Source organism: Hakea prostrata, chromosome 8, assembly GCF_041222555.1.
Source record: "Hakea prostrata isolate BN-2017 chromosome 8, UWA_Hpros_2, whole genome shotgun sequence".
In the NCBI taxonomy this organism is placed as follows: Eukaryota; Viridiplantae; Streptophyta; class Magnoliopsida; order Proteales; family Proteaceae; genus Hakea; species Hakea prostrata.
Genome location: NC_142607.1, coordinates 52,990,563 through 53,001,734, shown reverse-complemented (window position 1 = coordinate 53,001,734; position 11,172 = coordinate 52,990,563). Strand labels below are relative to the sequence as shown.

The 11,172-nt window shown below is 35.2% G+C and overlaps 1 protein-coding gene across 1 annotated transcript; it reads left to right on the top strand.

Moving 5' to 3' along the window:
• Positions 1 to 830: 830 nt before the first annotated feature.
• Positions 831 to 2,303, top strand: LOC149008588 (importin subunit alpha-like). Its single transcript, XM_089167253.1, has 6 exons — positions 831 to 875; positions 1,069 to 1,202; positions 1,373 to 1,457; positions 1,570 to 1,698; positions 1,867 to 1,994; positions 2,123 to 2,303. The coding sequence occupies exons 1-6, from the start codon at positions 831 to 833 to the stop codon at positions 2,301 to 2,303; spliced, it is 702 nt and encodes a 233-aa protein (XP_089023379.1).
• Positions 2,304 to 11,172: the final 8,869 nt, after the last annotated feature.

Below are 11,172 nucleotides of genomic sequence, written 5' to 3'. Positions count from 1 at the left end.
AAAAAAAAAGGTTGAAATGACCAGTAGCAGCATAGTTGTGCTGTTAATGACAATATTTTTGTCACAAATCACAACCTTGCTAATAGGCATGAGGTTTTTTAAATTTCTAAAACATTCTCCTCTTTCCGTATTCTGTGTGGTAGGTTTATCAGCATGCAATTCTAAAGCCTGCTCTCCACTCCCCAAATAAAAATGATAATCCGTTGTTTCCTGGGAAAATGCCAATAAAATTGAATTTTGTCTTTAGGATCAGACCTTCCAAAGCAAGGCGGTCTTCCGTGTTAATAGAATCAGGGTTGCATTTTTTATTGCTGGTCAATCCCAGCAATATCTTCAGATCCAGCAAAGTTTCTTTACTTACTAAGTTTAATTTAGACAGTAGTAAAGTGTTTTCTTTCGTTGGATCAGTCGACTAGTATTTATTATTATTAGTTGTCTACAATTATCAGTAGACTTAAGGGAAAATACATGATTTGGGAGGTCCGTCTTAGAGATACCCTTTATAGCTGTTTCTTCCTCTTCTATATAAAGAGAGGAGTTGATCCCTAGTAACTCTAACAATTTTAACATCAATATTAGTTTCTTGGTTTTCTATAAAGATGTGAGTGTTTTTGACGAGTTTGTGAGTACTACCTTCGGACATTCTCTGCAAGTAGATTCCATTGGAGTGCATGCCATTGGAACTAAGGAGTTGTTGTATCTTGGAGGTGAGGACGTCATAGTCAAACCCAATCTGCACTATAGGGAGCGTTCAAATACCTTAAGGTCAAACCCAATCTGTTCGAGTTCTTGTTCTTGTTATTGTACTGTTCTTCTGCTGCAACACACAAATGCATAGGGATGTGTTCGATTTCTTCTTCAATTTCTACAAAGATGTATGTTCACTAAATCAGATAAGTTTTATTTCATTCAATTATTTAGTCTTATACTTATTGCCCATGTATTATTTCCAACATTAGTTAATAACTTTTTTGCTTTGTAAATCTTTCCTTCATTGTCTATGAGGATTACTTAACTTTAGTCTAGAGAAACTTTGTTGATAGTTTTTTTGGTTTATATCAATTGAAGCCTGCATTGCCAGCCCTTCTGCACCCTGATGAAGACGCTACAGAAACTGCATGTTGGGGCCTCTTTTATTTTTCAGTATCCGATGACCATACTCAAGCTTTCATTGATCTATGTCCACGTCTTGTGGAACTACTGTAAGTTTTGCTACCTGTGCACTCTGTTAAATTGATAGCTTTCACATTGTTAGTATGTATGGGGATCACTGGCATATGTCTTGTTTTTCGTTTTAAGCTTGTTATTTGTTTTGTTTTGGTGAGCAATATTTTTGCTTACTATTTCTGACTAGTATTTCTCATTCCCTCAGTCGTTCTCGTACAAGTCCAGAATTTCTCATTCCTACTCTCGCAACAGTAGTAAACATTGCTGGAGGAGCTGATGCCCACGCACAGGTATATATACTGAACTAAAATTCGGAGACATATTGAGATATGAATTCACAAGTATACTCCTCTCATAAACTTTTTTTCTTTTTTGGGACTACCTGCTGCTGCATACTTTCAGATTCTAATTGACAATGGTGTGCTCCCTTGCCTCCTTCAACTACTGGATCAAAATCACTGTCAAGCTATTAGAAAATTATTATGCTGTGCCATATCGAACTTGGCTGGCTGGAATAGAAGCCAGATACAGGTAAAGATCTGACTTCTGAGCTTTAAATTTTACCTAACCTTGATGTTGCTTTTTATTTCTGGTATGGGTTGGGGGAAGGGGTTTATATATGGTTGGGTCTTAAATTCTGATAGGTAAATTCTGTCATTTCGGTAATTTTGATTCTCTTTCTGCTTGATGGGTAAACAGGCTATTATTGAAGCCAACATTATCCCCCATGTGGTACAATTGGCTCAACATTCAGATGTTGAAATCAAGACAGAGGCTCTATGGGTTATTTCAAATGCCACATTTGGGAAATCCAGCAAACAGATTGAGTATGTTCATCCTATCATTCATACTTTATTTTCATGTTACATTTTATCAATATGTCTTGATAACTGTAGGCTTTTATAGTTGAATAAAAGTCTAGAGCTCTGAATGATTTTTAACTCTGTTGCTGCAGATATTTGTTTGCCCAAGGCTGCATCGAGCGACTTTGCAGCACCTATGGCTTGGATTCTGATGTCAATGATGTCTGTTGTGAGGGACTGGATAATATGACGGATCCAGATGATCCTGATAGAGAGATGCCGAGACACATAGCCAGAGCCATAGGGAGGAGGGTACACGAGTCACTCCAGTGATCTTCTTGCAGGTTCAGCCAAATTTCCATGAGTATATGATTCATTCCCAGAAGTCCACGGGAATTATGAGTGAAAGATACTTCATTTCATTTACCAAGGAGAACTTCATCTTAAGCTTGATAACTACTATTGTTAGTTCTTTTCTCCGTTTTGACTATTGAGACAAGTATCATGCAAACTGGCAACTTTCTTTGTCAATCAAGTTAACGTTACAATGTCTTTATCCAAAAAAAAAAAAAAAAACGCACTCAAATCCTTTTATTTGATTTTACATTATTGGTGACACATAGATAAAACTCATCTGAGTTGCTTTAAATTTTTCTGAGGCTGGGAAAACTTAACTGATATTGAAAATGGTCTGTTTTGAAATTTTAAAAATTTTAAAAAATTGTACATATTTTTTTAATTTCTCTCACTTTACTTGTGAAATACCACTATTTGGCCCCTCCAAAAATTAAAAATAAAAATTTATGATATAGATTGTGGATATAAATGTCATTCTTAATCATAATCTAATGGTTATCATTAAATCTCTAGTTTTAAGGAATAAAATGTTAAATTTGCTATAAAAACTAACTCACGATTCATGTATTTCTCCCTATATTCTCTCTCATATTTTCATTTCTATTTATTCTTTCATGAACTTCCTCTTTTATTCCTATTTTTTCTCTTTTTTTCTCTCACACGTCTCACAAAATATTGGAGTAGTTAGCACTCTCATTCTCAAATTATTCCTCTCTCTCTATCACACTCACGATTTTTCTAGTATTATTTTCATACAGCATAATTTTTTTTTTATTTAGTTGTTCTTTATTTCTCCTAAAATTTGATTCTACTAATAGCAATTTAAATCTTGATATAATTTAGCCATTGATTTTATTAGATCTAATCATAATCATTGATTTTTTTAATCCTTAAACTTTTTTCTTAAAATTCATTCCTATTAATGGAAATTTAAATCTCGTTTAGAATTTCAACTATCAATTTTATTATATCTAATCTTAATCATTTAATTTTATTTTTGAATCCCTAAACTTTCTTATTTTCTCATAAAATTTACATTCCTATTAATAACAATTTAAATTTTAAGTTTTATTAGTTGGATGTTTAAATTTATTTCATTAATATTATTTTATATAATCATAATTATTGATTTTTTTAATTAATTTATGATAAATTGAGCGTTTATCCCATATTTAGTTAATAGACTTTGAATCTATCTTTTTTCCTATAATTTCTCCTACAATTTATTTTTCATCTTTTTTTTTCATGATTTTTGAAAGTTTTTTTCCCATACTTTTAACCATTACTTTATTTGAAATATATATATATCATACTACTATAATAAAAGCATGTACTCTACCTTTTTCGCAAATCTTTTTCTATCCTTTTTTGTCCTTATAATTTTTCGCAAATCTTTTTCTGTCCTTTTTTGTACTTATAATTTTTCTAAATACCAATAATGTTATACTATTTGTTATTTCTTTAGTTATTTTTGCAAGGATAATTTGGACATTGCAGTCATGAATTATTATGAATTTATCCTTAATTTTAATCCCGATTTCTCTCTTGACCTCTTTCAATCTCTCTCAAAGTCTCTGCTCTCAATATCCCTCTCCTTCTGACTCTCTCTGATCTCTCTCTAAATCCCACTATCTTTGTCGCTCTCTATCCCCTCCTTCTTGACTCTCTCTCTCTCTCTCCCCTTCTCCTCTCATCTCGCTCTCGCTCTCTTTCCCTCTCCTCTCGGCTCTCTCCTCTCGCTGAATCCCTCTTGATCTCTTTGTCTTGTTTTGTTCTCTCTTGCGGGGTCGCTCTAATCCCTCTCGTCTCTCCTCTTGTATTTGTTCTCTCATTGAATATCCCTATTCCCTCTCCCTCTCGCTCTCTCCGATCTCGCTCTATCCTTCTCTAGTCCTTCCCGTCTCTCGTTTTGTTTTGTTCTCTCATTGCGTGACGATGGTGAAGGGCATGGGGGAGGGAGTGGATCGATCCCCTGGTATCATACTATTATTTTCCTATCGTTTAGATTCATGTTTAATCTTAAGATATCTCTCAAACTCTCCCGATCTTTCTCACGCGTTTGGAGTCATTGTTTTATCCTCTCGTCTCTCTCTCTCCTGTTCTCGGGCGGAGCGGTGCTTGCTCGCTGCCCTTTATATTTTTGATAATCCCCTGTTTTACTTCGGGTCTCGCTGCCGATTCAGACAGGAGGGGATCCCCCGGTCGGGTTGATCTTTGTCGGGCAACTTGAAGTGGAGGACTCTTGCGTTTTACTCCGGAGTCCCTTGCCTTGTGCTGCGCGCTGGTGGTGCATTTTCGTGGACCCTCCTGGGGCTTCTTGGGTAGCTCGCTGTCCGTGGGTTCGCGGGTTCCCTCCCGTCTCATCTTTGCCGGCTCTTGGCGACCCTTGCTCGGATTCTCCCTTCACCTTGTCCTTCATCTTCGTGGTGTTGAATTTCTTGCGTGTTCCCTTGTCTTCTTGCATTTATGATTAGTAGTTTTCTTTTCGGGCACTATTCGGTGGCATTTCTTGTGGATTTGTCAAATAAAGGACATTTTCTTATACTTTGGAGTTGTGTGGTTTTTCTTTCGTTTGTGCTTGGTGGTTTGCTTTTCTTTTGGCTGTCTTATTCTCTCTTTGTTTAGTTTTCCTATTGTGTGTGTCTCTGTTCCGTGTTTGATTGCCCCCTCCCGGATATATTGTATATTGTTTGGATAGCTATGAAGGCATGGAGAGTTGTCGTGCTTGGCTGACTTCAGCTTTTAATCCCATTTTGACTATATATTGCTCGTGGGGTGCTAGATGTTTTGGCGTTTTCCTTGCATGATTCCATTGATTTTCATCTCTTTGTAAGAGACATCATTAGATTTAACCCCTCAGAGATTTTAGCGTGTTCTACTTCGTGGTCGCATAATCCAGTTCGCTTTTTCACCATCGGTCTGGTCCTTTGTGTTGCTGTACGTTCTCGTGTGCCGCTTCACTTGAGGTTCTTGCCTCTTCTTGTGGGGGCTACTCCCCTTGTTCGTATCATCTGCTCTATAGTTGATGTCTGCGGACTTTTGGATTTTTTTACTTTTGTGGTGCGGATCTTCTTGATGAATCCTGATTGTGTACCATCCGCCTCTCTACTTTTGACTGTGGATGAGGTCTAGGAGGTCCCCCCTTCCCCCTTGTGGGTTGTCCCGTGCTTGTCCCGTTTTCTTTCTTGATGTGTTAATGTTAATGTTGGACTATTCTTGAGGCGTACCCTTTGATGATCCTTGATTTGTGCACTCGTGCTTCCATTCTTGTAACTCTTCATTCAACTTCTTAGTACTCATGTTGTTTGCTGATGTTCATCTATTCTATGCTGGACCCGCTTTGGGTCGTTCATTGCCATCTGTAGTGATTCATTCTACATTTGACACATCCTCTGGTTGGTGGCTGTGTGGGGACTTGGTTGATCCCCTTGCGTAGAGATGTCCTTTCATTACATGGACTCAGCCTGGCTCCCCATGGCTCACTATCAGTCCTCTGGTCCATTGTCCATTTCCACTTACCTCCATTGTGCGCTTGTGTCCATTTTTTCTTTCTTCGGTGTAGTGAATGCCATTCTTTCTTTGTTATATTGTGTATTCTGCTTTTTGCTCTCCGTGACCTTGTTGGTTGATGTGCTTGGTGTTCTATCATTTCTTTTCTCTTGTTGTTCTTTGGATTTTTTCATCACCCGTTGTCATGATCACATTCTTGTTGTGCTCTTTGAGGGCTTTGAGGCCCGTACCGCACTTCCCGTGTTGTTGGGATGTATTGATATATCACCCATGCATGGAACTACTACCATATGGTACTTTGGGTGAACTCGATTTCTTTAGTCGGTGAGACAAGGGTCCTTCTTCCGGGGTTTTGTCAAGAGGATTCTTATTTTTATTCTTTATTTTTTGGGTGGATTGTGTTTTGGTTTCTTTCTGATTTCGTTCTGTAGTTTTTCTTTCTTTCTTTTTTTCGGGGCATGTCAATCTTTCTAATATATATATTAGTATGGTTAGAAATTAGGCTATTAGGCTTATTGTTGGCTGCCTACCAAGGTACCTATCTAACCCTAACCGCCCTTCTTCTCTCGTTCTCTTCGAGATGTCACCGTTTGGCATTTTCACGTTTGGTTTCTCCGATAATTCCATTCCTTTAAAACTTCTAGCATACCTCATCGTCTTTCATCCGTGTTAAGCATTCTATTTCCTCATGTGAGGTCTTGTTTTGCCTTTGAGTTGCGGTTGGTTCATGGTTGATTTGTGCCTCCGTGGTCCATGTTGCCGTCCGTTTTTTATTGTTGTTGCTTAATTACTATTTAAGGTTTGGTTTCTCGTTTAGACATATTTTACTGTTTTGACCTTATTTACCATAATTTTCAGCAATAAAATGATTCCTATCTCACCTTTAGGATTAGTTATTCTGTAGTCTAATCGCCCTTCGATAATTTTGATTTCTTGATGTTTGGCCTTATTTAGGAGTATGGTTTCTTGATGCTTATAGAAAATGGACCATGGCCCATCCATCATGATTGTTCTCTATTTTGATTTCGTGTAGTTCTAGGGTTGGATGATTGCGATGAAACCTTTAGGGATGGGTGGGGTAGAGTGTTCTTCTTTTCTTTTAAGCTTTCGTATCTCAGCTAAATCAACTCCCAAATAGACCTAGCTCAGCACCCGACTCTAACACTCCTTCTGCCCTGTATTGGCTGAGTATCCGTTTTGGATACTGAACATTTATTTGCATCATATATTTTTATGTTTGTTATTAGCTGGCATTTGCCGTGATATATTTTTTCATATAGACTAATAATTTTAATTATTTAGAGATAGAGAAAACATATCCATATTGTTCCTACATTTTTTGCTACGATTTGAACTTAAAATGGTATTCCCAATATTCGATTAGATAGGTGTTGGTTATAGAATGCCTTCTATCTTTCCTTTAATTAGGATGCTGTCATTTTACTTGAAATTATCATTTCTCCACTTGTGATTGTTTTATTTTATTGCATATGGATATCTCACAAACATTTTCAAGATCTCACTCTCTTAATCATTCATCGTGGGTTCTTTGGTTACCGTTCCGTCCGTTACCTTCCGTCTTATGGTCTTTCCTACCGATTACCATTTACCGTACCATATACCGTAGATATTAACCTTTTAGTTTAAACCCTAAACTTATCTCGAGTCCGCTTCACTTCAGAATCAGCAAGTCACGATAGAGACCTTGGGAGCATAAGTGATATTATATAATGCTTGAGGTGAAACTAATCAATTTATAGATCTAATTAATTATTTACTACCCTTTCTTATTCGTTTGCTGGACTGGCGTGTCGTAACGAATAGACTCCAGGGCTGATAGCTCTAGTGAATGAATTGAAGTCTTGAGAGAAGATTCCCTCTCCTTGTTGACAAGCAAGACATATGGATAGATTTAATGATTGTTATTTTTGGGTTTTTGTAGATCATGGAAATGTTCTGAGCTCAAGCATTTCGCCTTTAGCATTGCATATCACATATGTGGCTTCTTCCACCATCACATATCTAGACTTTAAAAAGCAAAACTGCTCCCATATAAAACCCATTACGTGACAAAACAGAGAGAGGCCGAGAGCGCTCCCCCCCTCGTTTCCATACCGTTTTATCCGTTTTCTCCTCCTTTTAATTCCGTTTCATCCGTCTATAATTGGTCGGTATGGTTTGGTTTGGGTTTTCAAATTCATCCGCCATCCGCCATTCCTATCAATCCCCTTATTCATCGTGGTCCTGCGGGCACCAGATTCATTGGCGAGAGTCGTTGGAAGCCCTATTTTTCGCCCTCTTTTGTGGGCCCTTATAAGACCCATTGGACATTGGGGGTCTCACCTTGATTATATTACTATATTGGAATAGGTCCACATATTTTTGTGGCCTTAGATATTTGACAATAGGTATTATTGATAATAATATTTTTTTCAACAAAATATCGTAAATTAAGCATAAAATATATAAGACTTCAACCCTAAAGCAAACCATTTTTTTAGGTAAGAGATGCATTAATTGTGTTAGTTACTTTACTAACTATGACATTTTATTCACAATATAAAATCAAATAACAAAATTACGAAAATAAATAACAAATATTTAAAATAAAGAGAGGAACATAATTAAATTGGAAGTACCTTGTAGAATTTTTTCCAAATTTTCCTTAACCCACACTTGTAAAAGGGAAGAATAAATATGAAAATAATGGAAGATAATAAATAAAAGAAAGGGAGAGATGGAGATAATTGGGATTGGGGTTTCAATTAGAATGACATTTTAAATATCTAATAAGGTTTTTTTTTCAAAATTTCCTTTAATTCATATTTATAGAAAGATGAGAGAATAAATAGGAAGAAAACATGTAGAAAAAAGAGGGAGATAATGGATTGAGGGTTAGTTTTAGATAGGGATGCTTTTCCCATTATTTTACCTTTCAAATTTGTTCTCAATATTGGGAGGGGGGCAAATAGTGAAATTTCACATGTAAGAAGAGAAAAAACTGGGAAAATAAAAGAAATTAATATAAAAAATGATAAAATTAAGAAAATTATGAAAAAATTATAAAAATCGATGGGGAGCATGGCCCCGGGTGGGTCCACCCGTCCGTGCTTTGCCGTGTGCTCTTCTGTATATATATATATATATATATATATATTATTTTACTTTAATTTATCTAAATTTTTAATGTAGGCCCCACACGTCGTAATATGATAAAATATTATGAGATGGGACCCATAGTGGGTCCTGCATTAACCCATGTATATTCAGCCCCAATGTTCAATCTGCTCCGCCCCTAAACCTGAAAGCTAGAATCAACTTACATTGAACTTTGATTCACAAAAAACTTTAACAAACTTTGTGAATCAAAAGTGATCAGGGTAAACCAATTGTGATGAAGGTCAGGATTTGACCAAGACATTGGTTGAAGGACACTTTTTGGAAGGCCTTGAATACCCCCAACGAAAAACAAATGGTGATGATCTGCTGGTCAGATTTCCATTGAAAGATCGAAGCCGATCATTCGCCAACAAGATAAATAAATGACTAGGAAGCTTTCAATCACCTTCAAAAACTCTCTAATAAAGAATCTATATCATATGAAGGAATGTTCCCTTGCAAGGTTACAACCTAAAATTAATGAACTCGCCACTTTTGCATGGTTGATACAGACAATTCTTGATCTATTTTTCACATGTTCGGAACTGGTATCAACATAAACAAAAATTAATAGTTAATGATCATAAATAACCCTTGATCTATGAATTTATATTTAAATCGATTTTAGTAAGAAACATAGATCATAAGTCATACCAAATACATTTATTTATTTGTAAGTCAAATAATCATAAATTTTAAATCGTTCCAGATAGAGGTTGAATTAGGTATTCATTTTTAAACTTTTGGCAGAATAGTCCAAAAAAACAAAAATATGTTTTTTTTCCTTTAGAATTGAGGTTTGCCTGAGCCAACATATGTCCACATTAACTACATCCTCGAGGAGAACTGTTACATATAATTTAAATATAAGGCAGGGTATCGTCCCTCGCCCCAAGGCAATACGAATTCCTGACCTCCTGCTTGGAGGTGTTGGTCTTTTGCCAATTGAGGAACTCAGGCTGGAAGAAACAATGCACGAGATAGCTAAGAACCAGAGAAGAGAGTAAGGACTACGAAAAGATTCTTCTCCAGAATATTATAATAAAATAAATAAATAATTACTATTGCCCCATCGTATTTTGATTTTATTACTAATCAAACCACATTTTCCATGAAATTACTATTGTCCCTTCACTTCTAATGGTATTAATTGGCTGTTAACATCAAATATGTAATATCTATTTTACCTTTCATTAAAACTAAGAAGTTAAAAATATGACATTTCCCTTATTTATGGAAACTATATTGAATGTCAATTATATCCTTAAAATCTTATATTTTATAATCAATTTTAGATTTGTTGGGACTACACACTTATGGTTGTTGAAACTCTAATGTTCCACTTAAATTTCGCACAATCACAATGATGGAAGTTTTACAAACAAATTAACATACAAGATGTTAATTGATAGGAAATTTGGTAACATGCACAATGGGCAGCACATCTCTCTTTTATTCGGCAATTTTTTTTTAGAGAATAAAAATCACATCTTTCATTTATTCAGTGGTTTATTTTCAGAAAAAGACAAGTGAAATTAAATTTAATTTTTCCCCATAGTTAATTGAGGGTAATATCATAACTTGATAATAGAGTAAATAAATAAAGAGATAACTACAAGATTATTTTGAAATTTTGAAAAAATATATAGATGCCACAGCATCATAAACTAATCTAGCTTAATAATAGGCATAATTAGTAATTATAGACAAAATTAAAGGTTGGATTAGTAATTTTTAAAAATATGGAAAATAAAATGATAATAAAATTAAAGTATAAAGAGACAACATTAATTATCCCTAAAAGAATTATATAATCTCAGTATACAATATCAGAATATTACAAATATAAGAATGTATAATAAGAGAATATTGGGCAATCTACAATTTTTTTATTTTTTCTGTCTAAAATTAGGGTTTTTTATCACCTCCCATTCTAACATCCTCCAGTTTGATACAGTTCACCTCTAGGTCAATAACAAGTGTATTATGCAAATCTTATGGTGAATAATTTATCATCTATTATAATGTTTTTTTATGAGATAATTACTATTGCCCCTTTATACTTTGGTTTTATTACTAATCAAACCCCATTATCTGTGAAATTACTTTGCGCCCCTCACTTCTAAACGTGTTAAGTGGCTGTTAACATTAAATATGAAATGTCTATTTTGCCATT